This window comes from Eleutherodactylus coqui, chromosome 4 (assembly GCF_035609145.1).
Source record: "Eleutherodactylus coqui strain aEleCoq1 chromosome 4, aEleCoq1.hap1, whole genome shotgun sequence".
NCBI lineage: Eukaryota > Metazoa > Chordata > Amphibia > Anura > Eleutherodactylidae > Eleutherodactylus > Eleutherodactylus coqui.
Window position 1 is genome coordinate 46,303,394 of NC_089840.1, and position 22,296 is coordinate 46,325,689.

General features: G+C 40.8%; 1 protein-coding gene across 1 annotated transcript in view; it reads right to left on the reverse strand.

Moving 5' to 3' along the window:
* The window catches only part of ARHGAP31 (Rho GTPase activating protein 31), a 175,116-nt gene that overhangs the window by 59,315 nt on the left and 93,505 nt on the right, over nucleotides 1-22,296 (reverse strand). The window contains exons 2-3 of the mRNA XM_066599352.1: nucleotides 15,322-15,424; nucleotides 10,899-11,043 (exon numbers count right to left, since the gene is read on the reverse strand). Coding sequence (XP_066455449.1) covers nucleotides 10,899-11,043; nucleotides 15,322-15,424 — 248 coding nt within the window. The remainder of the gene's footprint in view (nucleotides 1-10,898; nucleotides 11,044-15,321; nucleotides 15,425-22,296) is intronic.

Sequence of the window (22,296 nt, forward strand, 5' to 3'; positions counted from 1 at the left end):
GCAGCATCCTGGTTGACACAGCAATGTAGATACTGTGACTGCAACTGATATTCTAACCTAATATGAAAGAATTGAAGATTGCAAGGTTTTTTGGCTCTATGGTTTTATGCAACTGTATGTGTGGAACTATAGCTGGCACTACTATGGGGCAAAGTGACTGCAACTGCTATGGGTGCAATGAATGCAACTGCTATGAGGTTCCCAGGACTGGGGTTAATCTTAGAACACTACAGAAGAGCCATGTGAACAAATGCAGCACTCTTGTGAACTAATGTAAGAACGCTGCAAATGTAGGTGCACAACTATAAAGATATCTGGAATGAAATCAATGATGTATGGGGTGTTGTATGTGTGAAAGCATAGGGGCAATATCCGCAGTGTGTGGCATCATACCACCGTCCTCTAATAACAGCACCCACATGTAGTAAATAACACCAGCACTGCCCCACAGATGAGAATGACCAGACATTGAAATCTGAAGACCAAGTCCACGTTTTAGGATTGTGAGTGACGATAACTCAGAGATGTCAGATGAGAGAATTATTGTTTTCAGTGCAAGATTTCTACTTCATACTCCTATGCAGATGTATCCCTTCCCTCTAAGCTAATATGAGCAGTTATATTCTTGTACATAGCAGGTAGTATTATAGTAGTTATATTCTTGTACATAGGGGGCAGTATTATAGTAGTTATATTCTTGTACATAGGAGCAGTATTATAGTAGTTCTATTCTTGAACATAGGAGCAGTATTATAGTAGTTATATTCTTGTACATTGGGGGCAGTATTATAGTAGTTATATACTTGTACATATCGGGCAGTATTATAGTAGTTCTATTCTTGTACATAGGAGCAGTATCATAGTAGTAATATTCTTGTACATAGGGGGCAGTATTATAGTAGTTATATTCTTGTACATAGGAGGCAGTATTATAGTAGTTATATTCTTGTACATACTGGCAGTATTATAGTAGTTATATTCTTGTACATGGGGGGGCAGTATTATAGTAGTTATATTCTTGTACATAGGGACAGTATTATAGTAGTTATATTCTTGTACATAGGAGGTAGTATTATAGTAGTTATATTCTTGTACATGGGGGGCAGTACTATAGTAGTTAAATTCTTGTACATAGGGACAGTATTATAGTAGTTATATTCTTGTACATAGGAGGTAGTATTATAGTAGTTATATTCTTGTACATAGACGGCAGTATTATAGTGGTTATATTCTTGTACATACTGGCAATATTATACTAGTTATATTCTTGTACATACTGGCAGCATTATAGTAGTTATATTCTTGTACATAGAGAGCAGTATTATAGTAGTTATATTCTTATACATAGGGGGCAGTATTATAGTAGTTATATTCTTGTACATACTGGCAGTATTATAGTAGTTATATTCTTGTACATAGGAGCAGTATTATAGTAGTTATATTCTTGTACATAGAGAGCAGTATTATAGTAGTTATATTCTTGTACATACTGGCAGTATTATAGTAGTTATATTCTTGTACATAGCGGTCAGTATTATAGCAGTTATATTCTTGTACATAGGAGCAGTATTATAGTAGTTATATTCTTGTACATAGGGGGCAGTATTATAGTAGTTATATTCTTGTACATACTGGCAGTATTATAGTAGTTATATTCTTGTACATAGGAGCAGTATTATAGTAGTTATATTCTTGTACATAGAGAGCAGTATTATAGTAGTTATATTCTTGTACATACTGGCAGTATTATAGTAGTTATATTCTTGTACATAGCGGTCAGTATTATAGCAGTTATATTCTTGTACATAGGAGCAGTATTATAGTAGTTATATTCTTGTACATAGGAGGCAGTATTATAGTAGTTATATTCTTGTACATAGAGGGCACTATTATAGTAGTTAAATTCTTGTACGTAGGGGGTAGTATTATAGTAGTTATATTCTTGTATATAGGGGTAGTATTATAGTAGTTATATTCTTGTACATAGGGGGCAGTATTATAGTAGTTATATTCTTGTACATAGGGGGTAGTATTATAGTAGTTATATTCTTGTACATATGGGGCAGTATTATAGTAGTTATATTCTTGTACATAGGGGGCAGTATTATAGTAGTTATATTCTTGTACATAGAGGGCAGTATTATAGTAGTTCTATTCTTGTACGTAGGGGGCAGTATTATAGTAGTTATATTCTTGTACATAGGGGCAGTATTATAGTAGTTATATTCTTGTACATAGGAGGCAGCATTATAGTAGTTATATTCTTGTAAATAGGGGGTAGTATTATAGTAGTTATATTCTTGTACGTAGGGGGTAGTATTATAGTAGTTATATTCTTGTACGTAGGGGGTAGTATTATAGTAGTTATATTCTTGTACATAGGGGGTAGTATTATAGTAGTTATATTCTTGTACATAGGGGGCAGTATTATAGTAGTTATATTCTTGTACATAGGGGGCAGTATTATAGTAGTTATATTCTTGTACGTAGAGGGCAGTATTATAGTAGTTATATTCTTGTAAATAGGGGGCAGTATTATAGTAGTTATATTCTTGTACATAGACGGCAGTATTATAGTGGTTATATTCTTGTACATACTGGCAGTATTATAGTAGTTATATTCTTGTACATACTGGCAGTATTATAGTAGTTATATTCTTGTACATAGAGAGCAGTATTATAGTAGTTATATTCTTATACATAGGGGGCAGTATTATAGTAGTTATATTCTTGTACATACTGGCAGTATTATAGTAGTTATATTCTTGTACATAGAGAGCAGTATTATAGTAGTTATATTCTTATACATAGGGGGCAGTATTATAGTAGTTATATTCTTGTACATACTGGCAGTATTATAGTAGTTATATTCTTGTACATAGAGAGCAGTATTATAGTAGTCATATTCTTGTACATAGAGAGCAGTATTATAGTAGTTATATTCTTATACATAGGAGGCAGTATTATAGTAGTTATATTCTTGTACATAGGCGGCAGTATAATAGTAGTTATATTCTTGTACATAGGAGGCAGTATTATAGTAGTTATATTCTTGTACATAGGGGGCAGTATTATAGTAGTTATATTCTTGTACATAGGGGGTAGTATTATAGTAGTTATATTCTTGTACATATGGGGCAGTATTATAGTAGTTATATTCTTGTACATAGGGGGCAGTATTATAGTAGTTATATTCTTGTACATAGAGGGCAGTATTATAGTAGTTCTATTCTTGTACGTAGGGGGCAGTATTATAGTAGTTATATTCTTGTACATAGGGGCAGTATTATAGTAGTTATATTCTTGTACATAGGAGGCAGTATTATAGTAGTTATATTCTTGTAAATAGGGGGTAGTATTATAGTAGTTATATTCTTGTACGTAGGGGGTAGTATTATAGTAGTTATATTCTTGTACGTAGGGGGTAGTATTATAGTAGTTATATTCTTGTACATAGGGGGTAGTATTATAGTAGTTATATTCTTGTACATAGGGGGCAGTATTATAGTAGTTATATTCTTGTACATACTGGCAGTATTATAGTAGTTATATTCTTGTACATAGCGGTCAGTATTATAGCAGTTATATTCTTGTACATAGGAGCAGTATTATAGTAGTTATATTCTTGTACATAGGGGGCAGTATTATAGTAGTTATATTCTTGTACATACTGGCAGTATTATAGTAGTTATATTCTTGTACATAGGAGCAGTATTATAGTAGTTATATTCTTGTACATAGAGAGCAGTATTATAGTAGTTATATTCTTGTACATACTGGCAGTATTATAGTAGTTATATTCTTGTACATAGCGGTCAGTATTATAGCAGTTATATTCTTGTACATAGGAGCAGTATTATAGTAGTTATATTCTTGTACATAGGAGGCAGTATTATAGTAGTTATATTCTTGTACATAGAGGGCACTATTATAGTAGTTAAATTCTTGTACGTAGGGGGTAGTATTATAGTAGTTATATTCTTGTATATAGGGGTAGTATTATAGTAGTTATATTCTTGTACATAGGGGGCAGTATTATAGTAGTTATATTCTTGTACATAGGGGGTAGTATTATAGTAGTTATATTCTTGTACATATGGGGCAGTATTATAGTAGTTATATTCTTGTACATAGGGGGCAGTATTATAGTAGTTATATTCTTGTACATAGAGGGCAGTATTATAGTAGTTCTATTCTTGTACGTAGGGGGCAGTATTATAGTAGTTATATTCTTGTACATAGGGGCAGTATTATAGTAGTTATATTCTTGTACATAGGAGGCAGTATTATAGTAGTTATATTCTTGTAAATAGGGGGTAGTATTATAGTAGTTATATTCTTGTACGTAGGGGGTAGTATTATAGTAGTTATATTCTTGTACGTAGGGGGTAGTATTATAGTAGTTATATTCTTGTACATAGGGGGTAGTATTATAGTAGTTATATTCTTGTACATAGGGGGCAGTATTATAGTAGTTATATTCTTGTACATAGGGGGCAGTATTATAGTAGTTATATTCTTGTACGTAGAGGGCAGTATTATAGTAGTTATATTCTTGTAAATAGGGGGCAGTATTATAGTAGTTATATTCTTGTACATAGACGGCAGTATTATAGTGGTTATATTCTTGTACATACTGGCAGTATTATAGTAGTTATATTCTTGTACATACTGGCAGTATTATAGTAGTTATATTCTTGTACATAGAGAGCAGTATTATAGTAGTTATATTCTTATACATAGGGGGCAGTATTATAGTAGTTATATTCTTGTACATACTGGCAGTATTATAGTAGTTATATTCTTGTACATAGAGAGCAGTATTATAGTAGTTATATTCTTATACATAGGGGGCAGTATTATAGTAGTTATATTCTTGTACATACTGGCAGTATTATAGTAGTTATATTCTTGTACATAGAGAGCAGTATTATAGTAGTCATATTCTTGTACATAGAGAGCAGTATTATAGTAGTTATATTCTTATACATAGGAGGCAGTATTATAGTAGTTATATTCTTGTACATAGGCGGCAGTATAATAGTAGTTATATTCTTGTACATAGGAGGCAGTATTATAGTAGTTATATTCTTGTACATAGGAGGCAGTATTATAGTAGTTATATTCTTGTACATAGGGGGCAGTATTATAGTAGTTATATTCTTGTACACAGGAGCAGAATTATGGTAGTTATATACTTGTACATAGGGAGCAGTATTATAGTCGTTATATTCTGTATTCTTGATGTATTATTTGACTGTTGTATGTGAAGAGATTAGTTACTTTTTCTTTTTATTGAGGATTATGGGATAGTTAAACAGTAATGGGTAGATTATTTACGAGTGTATCTTGGACTGTGTAACCAGAGACAGATATATACGGTGGCGCGCCAAGCCAGCAAAAACTTAAGGGCAAGATGGAAAAGGGAGAAACCAGGAATGTTCTGAATGTGGAGAGTAAACACTGGTGGGAATAGATCTCCCCGTTCTGTCACAGATATACTCTAGTCTATAACACCTAGAAAGTACAATGCAGATTAACAACACGGCCATCTGTCATTGATGGATGCTACCTGTAAGCTGGGAGGAGAGGGAGCTGGCAAACAGCAGGAATATTTCATTCTATTCACATCTCAATTATGAACACATTCAACAAAGAAGTCAACTTTTTGCTTCACTTACATTGCACAACAGGAAAAAAAAGTTGTATTACATGACATCTATTGAAGCAAATGGCCATCTATGTAATTGTCCAATAGAGTGGGAACTGTGCTTCCATTCTAGCCCATAAGAGGTGTTATGGAGCTGGGGTCCCATTCAGTGACCCCAAAAGACACAAAAAAATGGACAGGCGTTGCCTTTATGAGATCACTACTTTAAAGGAAAATTTGCAGCCTAATTTATATGCCAGTTTATCAGCGGAGGTCTATGAGGGAACCTACCCATCAACACTAGCTAGACATGTCAATAAGTCTCAGTGAAGAAAGGCAGTCTGCGAACTTTCCTTAAAACACTGTGATTGAAATTCCATGCAAGTACTGTATGGTCTATAGAAGCAGACCCAACAGCTGTTATGGAACCCCTGGCAAGAGGAAGCCAAAACCAGGGGACAATCACCACGTTCTCCTGCCCCAGGTGTGAAGGGATCTGGTGGTGTTAAAGGAAGGGGCACCATTTTTAATCTTTGCTAAGGAGCCCTCTCATTTTTAAACACATACTAGCAACCTGCAGGAGACTTCATAAAGAGCCCCTTCCTTCAGAAATTATATAGGATCCCAAGTCAAGGGTCCCATTAATGTTATCAATGGGAGTTGTAGTACTATCAAACAGTGCAATACTACAGGGCGGGCTATGGAATAGTAGCCTCTAATAATACTGTGACAGGAAGAACAAGCAGGTAGATTATTTTTTCCAAAGCTTTACTGATTTACACATGTTAGAAAAGATGCTAGAAGAGGTTCCCCTTCAATGCACCTGTGGGCACGTCACAGCATGTTGGCTGATACTGCTTGCAGCTCTTCAACGTTGATGCTGCCGATAGTGTTCATGGTGTTTTCCTTAAAGGGGTTCTGTCATTTAAAAAAAAACAACAATACTTACCTATCCCTCCCCCTGTCAGTTTTCTTGCCGCATCTTCTCCTTGCCAACCTTCTCCTGGCTCCTGCGGTCCCCCGGGGTCACCTCACCAGGAGCCATCCAATTCTTCTTCTTCCAGGGACAAAGCGTCCATTCTTGGCAGTCTCCTTCCTTTAGGTCAATGTACACTACGTCACTAGTCCCTGCTTAGCAGAGAATGCCGAGCTATTGCAAAGACTGCACATGCATGCTGTCTCGTGACAATAGTATATGAACACTCATGGCTAGGCAGTGCACATGTGCAGTCTCTGCAATAGCTCGGCATTGCATGCTAAGCTATGTGACTAGTGACGTACCTTACACTGACCTGTCGGGAGGAGAATGCAGAGAATGGGCACTCCAAAACAGGAGGAAGACGATCCGGACGGTTTGCGGTGAGGTGACCCGGGGGACTGCAGGAGCCATGAGAAGATAGACGGAGAGAAGATGCGGTAAGAAGACTAATGGGGGAGGAATAGGTATTGTTTTTTTTTTTTTCTTATGACAATCCCCCTTTAAGTTCATCTAAGGTATGTGGACTATTGGTGTACACTTTCTGCTTTAAATTGCATGTGGACAAGTTCAGGGAACGTGGTAGCCATAACCCCTTTCACAGTTCGCTCTTCGGTAAACACTTCATGAACCCATGCCAGTGAGTCGCCGAAGGTGTGGCATATTGCCTCACGTTTTTGGAAAAACTAGTACATTCTTTCTTCTGACCATAAAACTGTTCAAATATGTCCACATAAACTGCGGTTTTCATAGATGATTTCAAAAAAATTGGGTCCACTATTCATGTTCCTGACACTGTGCACCAAAGCCAATTTTCTGGTCATGCATTGGTGTTTCGCGAGTCAGGGGGGGGGGTTTTCAGTAAACCGGGACCTTGTATTCTGTGGATTCACGTGACCTGATAAATGGAACCATGCTTCGTCCGTCATAAAGTACAACAAATCGATCCAAAACTCCTCAAGCAATCATAGTCAACAACCACGCACAGTAATTTACGTCTCCCAGCTTTGTCTAGCTCCTTCAGTCCCCGCACACATTATTCGGTATGGTTTCAGGTTCAGAGAGTTCAGCGCTTGCCGGCATGTTGCTCACGATACATTAACTTGCTAAAACAGTCTCAGAGTTGATTTTCAATGGCTTTCTGCATTTTGCTGCTGAATGTCACGAACGACTTCGGACGTCCGGACTGATGATGATGGCCCATTGTAGCTCATAGAAGTGGGTGCTGGGATAGGGAGCAGGCTACTTTTCCATGGCCCACCCAGTAGATGAATCAGGAAGGTAAGTTTGCAAAAGCACAAAATATATATATTTATAGTGTATCTGCAGCGCGTTCTCCACAACGGATTACAAAAGAGATGCGGAGTTATGTAGGAAGTTCATGTACAGAAGGTCTCTGGTATTTAAGAAGAATCTTTACATAAAAGAGAAGGGGTCACACCGTGAAATGCGGCTTCAAATACCAGAGCTATAAATATGGATCGTGAAACAGCTGCAAGGGAACATGAGAGCTAGAAAAACACAGTGCCCTCATTTTATATACACTATACGTACAGACAGGAGGCCAGCGGAGCAGCACCAATGCAATGGAGTATGGCCAGAAGACCCAGCTACGACTCTACTGACAAGGTCGCCTACTGAGGACCCAACTTCTGTAAATTACGACATTTCGTAAGGGACTGATTTTTAGACAAATCTGGATTCACGTAGTGAGTTAAGAGTTACTCCGAGATCATAAGGGCACCCAAGATAACAAAGGATACAACGGAAAATGGGCATAGATATTCAAAAGATGCATCACGAGCGAGGTGTTCTGCCAAGGGCAAGGACCAGGAGCCAACATGACCTAATAGAATTCTGACATGGTTTAAAAAGGACAGGACACTCCCTGAAATAACATCCAACAAACACTCCGCCGCTCACTTTCTTCTTACCGCTCCTTTAACCTCTCACCTGCCAGCAGCCGTATGTATTGCAGTATCCAGGGGATTGTGAGTGCTGCAGAGCACCAGCAGGAGACCAATAAATAGGAAATATGCAATTTTATAGAAAAGTGAAATCCCTTTAATCTGACACCAGCAAATCCTCATGCTAAAATAGTCCTGGGCGAGATTAGTGGAAAAATATGATATTCTGGCATTAGAGTCTGGTGTCGGTGAGTCTCTGGTGCTGACTACATGCGTCCTGCAACCCACTCTAATGATGCAATGCTAGGAGCTATGCTGTTGAAGGAGCATATAGTCTCTGCCACAAGCAGACGTTGTTCTACTGACTTTTAGAAAGGAGAACAGGGCCTGTTTTGAGTCATGGGAAGAAAGATGGTCTCTTTACATCCATCCATGTTTTGAGCTGGCCAATTAAAGTGTTTTTCCAATTTGTTACATTTAGCTAACTTGCCCCAGAGTTGTCACAGTATGTATATATGTGCATGTATATCTAATTTATATATATATATATATATATATTTGCCTGATGTGGTACGGTTTGTTATCAAAACAACTCTGCCCTCATGTGTATGCACCATGTAACTACACGCTACTTCTCACACTCACCTCACTCATCATCACCATAGCATCTACAAGGGTGGTTTCCGAAAATAGCCCGGCCCCACACTGTTATGAAAGCTGCCTATAAGAAAACTTATCTTTGTTGGTCATAGTAACCAATCACAGTGCAGCTTTTACTTCTTATTATGCAGAAGTAAGATGAAAGCTGTACTGTGATTGGTTGCTATGAATAATGGAGATTTTGGTTGCTATGAATAATGGAGATTAGACCGCTTTCTGAAGAGTGTGGTGCCGGGATAATTTATTGTGGCCATCCCGTACAGTGAATTTCCTTGGAATGTTGTTTACCAGAAAATATTTTAATAAGATACACTAAGAATAAAAGAAAAGCCTGCAGAGGATTTTGAAAAGTTTCACCATTGTCTACAAAAGTAGGCCAGTGGGGCAACCCGCAAAGGGTTAATAACTTCAGGAGGGTTGTTGATCATGGGATTATTCCACATTGGAGTCAGGAATGAATTTTTTCACTTAAATGGGGAAAATTGGCTTCTGCCTCATTGAGTTTTTGTAGCTTTTGGGACTTGTGGCTACTTTTTCGGAAAGTGGGCAGGGCATGGATTGTGGGGGCGTGGCCACATGGGACCCGTCTCTTACTAGCTGAAGTAGGTTTTTTACCTGGTGTATGAATGTGCCAGATGAAACAAATGTATTAGAGGCTTGCCCATTTGTCAAGGGGGTTATTATTTGTCAGTGAATAACCCCCTGTATGTCTGTATAGACCATGTTTTCCCAAAAATAAGACACTGTCTTAGATTAATGTTTGGCCCAAAAGAGGCAATAGGTCTTATTTTCCGGGAAGATCTTATCATACTTACCAAGCAGGCATGTCCAGGGCCCTCTCGCTGCTCTTCACAGCTCCAGCGCGGTTCCCGCAGTCCTGGGCCGCCCATACAAGATTACTTACTGGTTACGGGATTCATAAATCCTGCCTCCACGAAGCAATGGATGTCATTGGTTCTTTGGGTGCTGCTCAGCCAATCAATGCAGCACTCGATGAACCAATCACAGCCATCACGTTGTGAAAGAGGGATTTATGAATTGGCTGAGCCGCGGCAAATAATCAGACATAAAGCGGGCTTTATTATGCCATGGCTCAGCCAATTCATAAATCCCACCTCCACATTGCGACGGCTGTGATTGGTTCATCAAGCGCTGCATTGATTGGCTGAACAATGCTCGAAGAACCAGTCACAGCCATCTCTTCATGGAGGTGGGATTTATGATAACCATAACCAGGAAGTGATCTTGTATGGGCGGCCGAGGACCGCAGGAACCATGCCGGAGGTATGGAGAGCAGGGGAAGGGACCTGGGAACTGCGCCGGTGCTGTGGAGATCAGCGAGAAGGACCTGGATGAGCTTGCTAGGTAACATATTCCTATTTTTTTTTATGTAATGCAACTAGGGCTTTTTTCAGGGTACTTATATTTTAAGCCTCCCCGAAAATCCTAAGAAAAAACAGGCTAGGGCTTATTTTTGAAGTAGGTCTTATTTTCGATGAAATGGGGTATGTATGAAGGTGTAGCACAATGGCATGTGACTGTACAGAGAAATACTAGAAGTGAAATCTCTCACTCTGGAATAGTTCAGCAGAGCCCGGACGGGTGCAAGATGCTATTTCACAGATCGGCCTCCGCCAGACATAAAGACAGCAGTGGAATCCTTCATAAAACAAATATTGGTGCGCGGAGGAGCACAGAGGCTTACTGTGAACTTGGTGTAGAGCTGGTAGGTGAGCAGCGGGTTGGGGAGCTCTCTGAAGTACAGCTTGCACAGTGACCCCACACAGTGAATGTCCTGGAGGTAAACTTCTCTCGTCAGGTCCGGACATTGATCAGAGCCAAACTCCTGCCTGCAAAAACACAGACACAGACATAACAGGGCTGGGAGGCCAACGACAGGACTGCGCTTACTGCCGCCACACGAGACAGTATCACACAGGCCAGGCTTAGATACATAGTCTGCATGACCCATAGTCACATGTAATAGGCTAAGGGTGTATTTACACGCAATATTCTGCAATTGGGTGGAACTCACACTGGAAAAGAACCGATTTGTTTTAATGGGTTCATGCACAAAAGCGATTTTTCAGCAAAATTGCAGAATGGTCAGTTTTTGTTCATGAATTGGTCATTATTTGCGATGGCGGTGGAAAAAAACCACATCACACTGAAACGCAATATAATTTGCAGGCGAGCGTGATGCGTTCCTATAATTTTTACCATTTTAACTATAGGAACCACGTGAGGTTTTTTTTTTTTTACGTCAAACTTGTATGAAAAAAAAGCATAAAACTGGCTGGTAATTGAGGGCAATGTGGGTCAGATTTTTACTGCCCGTGTAAATACATCCTTAGATACAGCAGCTCAGCAGACAGTATCACATATAATAGACTTAGATACATAAGCTCAGCAGACAGTATCACAAGTGACAGGCTTACAATCATCAGCCCATTTCATAGGATCACACATGATAGACTTAGATACGTGGTGTGCAAGACAGTGTGACATACAATAGGCTTAGATAAATGAGCTCAGCAGACAGTATCACAGGTGACAGGTTTACATTCAGCAGCCTATTACACTACCATAGACATGGGCTTAGATACAGTGACTTGACAGTATTACACTTGATAAGCTTATATAGGCAATTAGATATGCAGCGCAGCAGGCGGTAGCCCACATGATACACTTAGATACATCAGATCTGCAGACAGTATCACACATGATAGGATTAGATACAGCAGCTCAGCAGAGAGTATCACGCAATAGGATTAAAGGGTTATTTTGGTAATATTGTTAACCCTTATCCCCAGGAGAGGGATATCTCGCTGATCGGTGAAGGTCCAATCTCTGGGACCCAGCCAATCACCAGAATGGGGGCCCTGTAAACCCTGAGAGACTAGCAAAATGAATGAAGCCACAGTTCACATGCTCGGCCTCAGCTCCATTCATTTCAATGACAGCATTGGAGATTGCAGAGCGCTGGAACTCGGCTATTTTCGGCACGGTCATTAATAGGAATGGAGCTGTGGCCGAGCATGCGTGCTGCCACTGTCAGGGGGATATAGGTCCCCCGTTCTGGCGATCAGTGGGGTCCCAGAGATCAGACCCTCTCCGATTAGCTCCTGTGGATACCCCTTTTAAAGGCTTTTTACACATTGGGCCATGTGAAGGGACATTGATCCAATCGTCATCAGCTGATCGTGGCTTGTTAGCAAGCATAAAAATGCTCATTGGTCGGCTGCCTGTGTGATCAAGGTGGTGCAGCCGAAAAATAATCGCTGTATGGGGACAAACGATCGTATTAACCATCATTCATCTCCATACAAACAAACAAGAGTATTTGCACACAAACGATTTTGTCTGATTTTTGGACCAAAAAAATCAGTCTGCAATCGGACGGAAATGGAACACTTTCATTCCAATGTGAAGATTCAGATTTTTTTTTTACTCAGATGAACAGTCCAAGGAAAACAGCCATTCAGGACTATGGGTACGGTTAAAAAATGGCAGACTGCACTTGCATGATGAAAGTGCAATCATTTTTAGGGTGGCTTCACACAAACGTGTTTTTGCATTCCCGATGGTGTGTTCACATGTCCGTGTTGTACAGGTGCGTGCCTGTGAAGATAGGACATGCGTGCGCCATAGGGAGTGCACGCATTGTCTTCAATGGAGCCGCGGCTCAGCTCCATTGAAGACAATGGTCTGCCGGCACCCCTGAATTGTTTTTCAGGAAAAAGCTGAATTTTAGCGTAAAAAATAAATAAATAAATAAAAAAACTTACCTGTCCGCCGCTGCCATGTCCCCGTGGGGATGTAGAACACATCTGCCGCATGGGGCATATGTTTTCTTCATCCCCGTGAGGGAAAAAAAATTCCCTGCTGCACCTGCCACATCTGTGACAGATGCAGCAAAGGAATTCTTCATCCCTGCGTGGAATAAAGAATTACCTACCACAGTTGTTACAGATGACAGCTACGGTAGGGGATCCAGCTGCCGACATTCTGTAATTGTTTTTCAGGGAAGGGCTTTAAATATAAGCCTTCCCTGAAAAACATGAAAAAATGGTGATTAAAAAAAATAATAATAATGTACTCACCTTTCTTCAGCTGCCGGGGTTTAACCGCGTCCAACCGACTCTTCTTATGCACTGCTGTGAGGAGTATTCAGCAGGTGGGGATTTAAAATCCCCGCCTGCTGAATGGGCTGCTTCTGATTGGCTGAGCACTGTGACCAATCTGAGGCAGCTCTCAGCTATTGAATGACAGCCGAGAGCTGCCTCTGATTGGTTTCTGCGATCAGCCAATCAGAGGCAGCACTCACCCATTCATGAATTCACAAATGAGAAGCGTGCTGAATCAGAACACCTAACAAAAGATAGACATGCGAGTGCAAACTCGCATGTCGGCTCCGAGGTGCACAGAGATGGGACCGGTCCTATCTTTGCTGCGTGCTTTCCATAGGCTCCTATGGAAGTTGGAAAACACACAGCACGCACCTCAGATTGTGTGGATGGGCGACTTCAAGTAGCTTGAAATAGCCCGCTCATCCGATCTTTACAGCACTATAGCCGCAATCTTTTCATGCTAACAGCCCGAAAACAGCACTCGTCCGAAAAAGCACTTAGACACGTGTAATCATTGTGATCACGACTTTGTTATAAAAAGATGGAAATCACATGAAAAAAATTGCAATAATCACATTGGAATCAATTGAAAAATTGTACAAAAATTGGGAAAAAAAAATCTGACTCCTTTTTACTGACCAAATTTGCAAATACCTGTGTGAATATACCCTTGGATACAACTTCTCGGCAGACAGGATCACACACGATAGGCTTAGATACACACAGGCTCAGCAGACAGTATCACACATGACAGGCTTAGATACACACAGGCTCAGCAGACCGTATCACACATGACAGGCTTAGATACACACAGGCTCAGCAGACCGTATCACACATGATAGGCTTAGATACACATAGGCTCAGCAGACAGTATCACACATGGTAGGCTTAGATACACACAGGCTCAGCAGACAGTATCACACATGACAGGCTTAGATACACACAGGCTCAGCAGACCATATCACACATGACAGGCTTAGATACACACAGGCTAAGCAGACAGTATCACACATGATAGGCTTAGATACACACAGGCTCAGCAGACAGTATCACACATAATAAGCTTAGATACACACAGAGGCTCAGCAGACAGTATCACACTTGATAGGCTTAGATACACACAGGCTCAACAGTTCACTATCACTGAAGATTATTTTATAACAAACTCCAGTAACATTACATGATGGGGGTTGTAGTGGAACATTCACCTACTTCCAACAATAAAACTGAGTCAATGTGATCATATTAAACTGCAATAACCTGGAGCAATATTTAATCTTTATGAACTTTTCTTAGGATTCTCACTCCGGATAATGAATAGTTATTAATAACTGGTAATTATAAGACAAATGGGCCAGCAGGGTATTGGGTCACTGCATGTTCCTATGTGAGGAGGCCCAATTATTACAGTCTCCACTGTGCAATTAATGGAGAATAATGACCTATATAAGACCAGTTAGGAATTCGTTATGACCCAAATAACATCAGTCTCCCATAATAACAGAGTAATAGAATATTTAAAGTGCAAGGGCTCCATAGCTAGAATATATAAACTACACTGGGTCTGTAATAATATTTTTGTTTGTTTTACTGTGTGAAATATACACCTGCTGCTACCTGGGAACGATCAACAACTATTGCTGTCAGATCCATTATCTTTATTTATTTAGTAAATCATGTGCCCTGCGGTGTTCTGATCATCTCATTAGCACCTTAAGGGTACTTCACACATATCTAGGTAAATTTCACAGAAATGTTTTTGTGCTTTTTAAAACATTTTTGCTTTCATTTTCAGCTGCAATACCACCTGTCACCACTTGGCAGAGTACCAGTTATCCCATAAGCACCACTACAACAGCGCCACCTGATAGGAAAAATGTTCCCTTATAACAGAACTGCAAGACCTGACAGTATCCTCATACTTCATAGTCAAGTATAACATGTCAGTAAAAAGAATGGTTGTTAGTCAATAGGCAGGAAGCTTATTGTTGAAGTTACCTTAGTTTCTGTATATTGGATGTAACTCCTGATAGGCGGTAAATACCATCCACAACCCCGTGCTTCTCGATGAACTCTGCGCAACTCTTCAACACAAGGGGAACTAAATGGGAAAGAGAAGGAAGATGTCACTCAGAGTTAGGATGATCGCTTTTATTTAAAGCTTACTACCTTAGATTAAAAATGTATTTTAATCACCATCTCCATATACAAATTAAGAAATGCAGCAGAGCCGAGTTTGCCATTTGGTACCAGTCATGACCATGTGACAATATGTTATATGTGGTGTTACGGAGGACTGCAGACACAATATTTAATCTCCATAAGTTAATTTATTCATTTACATCGCTAACATATTCCACAGCCCCCGCCGTACAGAGATTGACGTCACTCACATCAGTCCCTGTCCCATTGAGGATCACTAAAAAGTTCATTTAGAATTTAGATAGTATGTTTCATTTAATTTGGATTCTGGAGGAAACTAGAGTATCCGTGGGAAATCCCCAAAAAACAATGGAAGGACTTACAAACTCCATGCAATGTGCTCAGCTGTTTCCGTAACTCCTACAGAAGTTAATGAAGAAAGCCATGCATTTGATTCATAAATCTCCACCTGGTTACAGCAGGACGGGTGGATGGGTGCGAGAGGACCCTGCTCTGGAGATAGATGTGGCTTCCATCTCTGGGGCATGAAGCTAGCAGACATTTATGGCATATCCACAGGATTTTAAGTGGGGAAAACCTCTTCAATATGATCTATCCAGCTCTGCTACAATGTATCAATGCAGGCAAACTATACCAGCCTGGAGTCCCCTCAGACTGGATACAAATGTAGCAAATCCTCAAACATGTTATGTCTGTGCAGGTTTATATCCTCTGACTGTAAACAAATGTTCCCATTCACTGAAAGCCAAATGATGAGGAAATAAAACACAAGCTACATTACAAAATTACAGAACTTTTCTTTGTATAATGTTTAGGCTTTATTAAAGGGCACCTGTCATTAGTTGTTACCATACTAAACCAAACCCAGTGCTAGAATTATCGCCTACATCTGTTTAGAAAACTTTTTTGCCATGGCTCTTTCTAAATTGATAGTTGAAGAAGTAGGCGTCATTCTCACAGGTGGATCGTATTCTGCATGCGGGAGCCCGCAGCAGAACACGACCCAGCCCGCGGCCGAGGACACTGCTTACTCATCCGGGTCTTCTGTGTGCCCATCCGGGTCTTCTATTCTTTTCATTGCAGAAGTGTTCTGAAGCGCTGGTCGGAGCACCGCCGCACTTGCGCAGTGGAGGATTTTTTTTAAACTTTTGCTTTCCTGCGGAATCCGCAGCAGCCCGTTCGCAATTTAATTGTGGATTGGACGGCTTGCATTGAATTTAATGGAAGCTGTCCGTGCAGGAACTGCACTGAAAAGGAGCATGCTGCGATTTGCTTTCTGGGCCAAAAGGTCCGCTAAACAAATCTGCATGCTTTAATTCAGCTGTGGACGTTCATGTTTCTCTATAAGCGGCTTGAACTGTGGATCGTCAGCGCGGAGCACCCGCGTGGATTCTGCAATTCCAGTCCTTCCATGGACATTGGGCCTAACTGTTTAAAAAATTCCCACACAGCATGTAAATTAGGCAATGTAGTCTGGTGGACGGGACAGACAGTCTCTCTTATCCATAGCTTTTTCCTATAACATAGTAACATAGTTCGTAAGGCCGAATGAAGACAATGTCCATCTAGTCCAGCCTGTCTAGCCTCCTGTGTTGTTGATCCAGAGGAAGGCAAAAAACCCCAAGAGCAGAAGCCAATTAGCCCTTTTGGGGAAAAAATTCCTTACCGACTCCCTAATGGCAATCAGACTAATCCCTGGATCAACCCCTAATAGTTCCTACCTGTCTGTATACCCGGATTAACAATTAACCTAAGATTTATAACCTACTAGCGTACTCGTCGCGCGTTGCTGGCAAGACAGACATACATACATACATTCGTTTTTATATATCTAGATAGCAGCTTTCAAGTTACCTCAGCGGTATAATATATAACAACCAATCACAGCACAGCTTTCATGTTACCTCAGCAGTATAAGAAATAGCAACCAATCAGAGCACAGCTTTCATTTTACCTCAGCAGTATAAGAAATAGCAACCAATCAGAGCACAGCTTTCATTTTACCTCAGCAGTATAAGAAATTGCAACCAATCACAGCACAGCTTTCATGTTACCTCAGCATTCTCAATATCCAGGAATTGTCTTGTGATATGTTCGGCGGATGCATCATTTTGTAGTTGGACACGCATCCCGTTGCTCGTAATGCCTTTTGCTTTTGTGCTTGAGATGGAAATCAAACGATCTTTGTCTGGGGGGCATAACTGTCGACAATGCTCGCAGGATAGTTGTACTATGCCAGTAATCTTCCCAGGAGTATACTCAACAACTTCCCAAAGTTTCATGGCGATTAGATGAATGGTGTAGTAGCGCAAAAAGGACAGACAGACATACATTCCTTTTTATATATATAGATGACATCAGGATGTGAGAGAATTTGATTCCGTACGTAAAATTTGGACGCTAATTATTTTGCGCTTAGAGTTGAATAATCGAGTTGGGACCCATTAGCGTTTCCTATTTATGACATAATCAATGCCCGTGCCAAATTTCAAGTTTCTATGACATCGCGAAGTGAGAGAATTAGTGGCAGTGATGGAAATCGAACGATCTACGTGGGGGGGGGGGGCGTAACTTTTGACGACGCTCGCACGCGCGCCATTTATCGTAGGATAGTTTTCCTATGCCTATAATCTTCCCAGGAGTGTACTCAACAACTTCCCAAAGTTTCATGGCGATCGGATGAATGGTGTAGTAGCGCATAAAGGACAAACACACACACACACAGACAGACACACAGACAGACAGACACACACACGCATACATTCAATTTTATAGATATAGATAATATCCTTCCTCTCCAGAAAGACATCAAGTTCCCTTTTAAAGTCCTCTATGGATTTTGCCATCACTACTTCCTTTTCTATGTTGGTGATGAAACCTGCTTTCCTCTAAACGTAGCGGATGCCCTCTTGTTACTGTCGCAGTCCTAGGAATAAACAGATTATGGGAGAGTCCGCCCCTCTCTTCTCCTATGACACACTAGCACTGCAAAATCTTGCGCCACCGTGAGTTCACTCATCCACGCCTACGCAGATGAGCAAGACAATTCTACCCACAAAAGGGACAGATAATCTGCGAATGCATTGGTCCGTGGCAGCGCAAGATTTTGCAGCGCACTGTGGATGGCATACTATGATAGGGAAAAAGAGGACTGGGCTTATGGGGAAAGTCTGCAGACAAGAGAGACAATCCGCATTGCCTAATTTACATGCAGTGCGTGAACTTTTTAAGCAGTGATCAGGAATGGATTTACAAAGAGCCATTGCAAAATAAGTCTGTGGGTCCAATTGTCCTGGCATTCTATTTACTCTACAAGTCAGCAGATACTTATGTTATCAGCTTTCATTACCACTTGTCTAAAACACCTGAAAGGCTGCGCTACCACATTCCTGGTACTCAGCAAATACTCCTCCATCCTCCCTTTGTAATAATCTCCTTCTTCTCCTCCCTGCTCCATTGCCAACCTGCTTAACACATTCAGAATGAGGGTCTTGGGTTTGAATCCAATCAGGGTAATATTTGGAATTTGGATGTTCTCATGCATTAGCCACATGATTTGATTTCCTCCAACAACCCAAAAACCATCTTTCTGTCTCCTTCTTTGCAATGAAAACAGTTTTGACTCTCCTGGGATGAATTTTGCATGTTGTATCAAAACCATAATCCAATTTTTGGCCAAAAATATGTAAATAAATATATAGACCCTAAATTCCTATGTGCTTGTGGAACGTATCTTTTATATGGCTTCATCATCGAACTGATGACATTTAATCCTCCACTATCTATAAGACCCTTGACTCTTCTAGGAAGGCTTACAACTAGATGTTGGACCATGACCAATGGTCATTTCTTCAAACTGTTGAGATAAAGTTAAAAATGCTATTGTAGATCATCCATACTTGGCCAGATAATAGGGCGGCAACAAAGGAAATGTGCCCTGAGTCCTCCACCACCTTGCAAACCTTGATAAAGTTGTTTGGTGATCATTTTCTGTCTCAGCTGCCTCCATAACCCAAACGACTTCAATGGGATGGTCTAGTTACATGCACAGCCATTGGGTTCCTGAGGTAGGGTGGAGACCATCAATCATCCTTAGCTGGCCTTCCTTCCAAGTCCTAATCTAGATATGAAAAGGGGATGTCAAAAGTGAACGGCCACTGTAACGGTCAAGGACACTAATCTTTATTTTGCACAATCCAAACTACATCGTGATTCAGGATGGACAATGGGAATGTTGGACTGACAGGTAAAGCAAAGCATCACCATAGGAGGGCATGCTAGCTGTCTGAGTATTATGGTAAATAGGACAATTCTTCCTAAACTCAGTCATGCGTCTCTTACATCATGCTCACACCCAGCTGCTATCATCATGGTGTTGTTATTTTTTCCTTTCTGGAGGCAAAAAACAAACAGTCTCGGCAGCAGACATCAGCTGAGCCCGACTACTTGGTGCCTCCCATAGAGATGCCAGCTGGGTCCATGCGCTCGGGCTGTCTGCGGCGCCTGTGATGCAGAACACATCTGGATCATCTGATTTCATAAAGACTGTAAACAGCTGCTTCAATAGCCTCAAAAACATCTCACAGTCAGGTCAGCTGCCTGAGGCGACTGCATGGGAAGGGACAGTGGGGTAGCGGGATATTTTCAATGTATTGTTTTCTGCTAAAAATTGACTATTCATGAACCAGATTATTTGGGCAACTATTTAATTGCCGAGACTCTTCATTCACTAGAAGACCCATGACATCACTGAGAATACAGTCTGTATATTCACTAAAGAGTGACGTCACTGAGAATGCAGCCTATCCATTCGCTAGAAAGTGATGACATCACTGAGAATGCAGCCTATCTATTCACTAGAAAGTGATGACATCACTGAGAATGCAGCCTATCCATTCACTAGAAAGTGATGACATCACTGAGAATGCAGCCTATCCATTCACTAGAAAGTAATGAAATCACTGAGAATGCAGCCTATCCTTTCACTAGAGAGCAGCTGTGACATCACTGAGAATGCAGCCCATCCATTTACTAGAAAGTGATGACATCACTGAGAATGCAGCCTATCCATTCACTAGAAAGTGATGACATCACTGAGAATGCAGCCTATCCATTCACTAGAAAGTGATGACATCACTGAGAATGCAGCCTATCCATTCACTAGAAAGTGATGACATCACTGAGAATGCAGCCTATCCTTTCACTAGAGAGCAGCTGTGACATCACTGAGAATGCAGCCCATCCATTCACTAGAAAGTGATGACATCACTGAGAATGCAGCCTATCTATTCACTAGAAAGTGATGACATCACTGAGAATGCAGCCTATCCATTCACTAGAAAGTGATGACATCACTGAGAATGCAGCCTATCCATTCACTAGAAAGTAATGAAATCACTGAGAATGCAGCCTATCCTTTCACTAGAGAGCAGCTGTGACATCACTGAGAATGCAGCCCATCCATTTACTAGAAAGTGATGACATCACTGAGAATGCAGCCTATCCATTCACTAGAAAGTGATGACATCACTGAGAATGCAGCCTATCCATTCACTATAAAGTGATGACATCACTGAGAATGCAGCCTATCCATTCACTAGAAAGTGATGACATCACTGAGAATGCAGCCTATCCTTTCACTAGAGAGCAGCTGTGACATCACTGAGAATGCAGCCCATCCATTTACTAGAAAGTGATGACATCACTGAGAATGCAGCCTATCCATTCACTAGAAAGTGATGACATCACTGAGAATGCAGCCTATCCGTTCACTAGAGAGCAGCGGTGACATCACAGACTGTAGTGCCTGCTGATTTCATGTAATGTCACTGGGTTCATGGAAGATATAAATAATCTGTTATCTAATCGCACTTCTCAGGTCAACAATGATACATTTGCACCCCGTGTTGGTTTTGGATTCTGAGTACTTTCACTGGGAGTAATTACATAATGTTTGGCTCTAAACAGTGTGTGACAATTAGATTAAACTAACAAGTAAAGACGATAATAAGGCTGAACTAATGTAGGAAACCGTACTACCCAAAAGATTAATAACCGTACACTGAACATGCTTCACTATCGCAGCGCAACATGTCTGCCAACATCTCCGATTGCAGAACGGAGATACATTAAGTCACGCGTGAACCTTGCCCAAATACTCAGTAAGGCTGAAGTCACTTCATTATTGCTGTTTACCATATTTGCACACATTTATTCTTAAAGTCAACTTGGTCAAAGGTGATCTTGTTTTTGGGAAGAAGACGACTCTTAATGTGATAGAGATGAGCGAGCGTACTCGGAAAAGCACTACTCGCTCGAGTAATTTGCTTTATCCGAGTATCGCTGTGCTCGTCCCTGAAGATTCGGGTGTCGGCACGGAGCGGGGAGCTGCAGGGGAGAGCGGGGAGGAACGGAGGGGAGATCTTTCTCTCCCTCTCTCCCGCCCGCTCTCCCCTGCTCCCCGCTGTGACTCACCTGTCAGCCGCAGCGGCACCCGAATCTTCAGGGACGAGCACAGCGATACTCGGATAAAGCAAATTACTCGAGCGAGTAGTGCTTTTCCGAGTACGCTCGCTCATCTCTAGATGTGACCCTTTATTTAAAGTTCCTATTCATTTGTACAGGATTTCAAAGAGGTCTCCCCATGACAACCCTTCTTATCATATGACACATGTCAAAGTCAAGGTCTGTTGGCCGAATCTAGCCCACCATGTCATTTTATGTAGACCATCTAAGGTAGGAAACTGGGTGCTAAAGAGGTGGATGGCGAGAATCCCCATCATAGTGCATAGAGCTGCACAGCCATGTTAA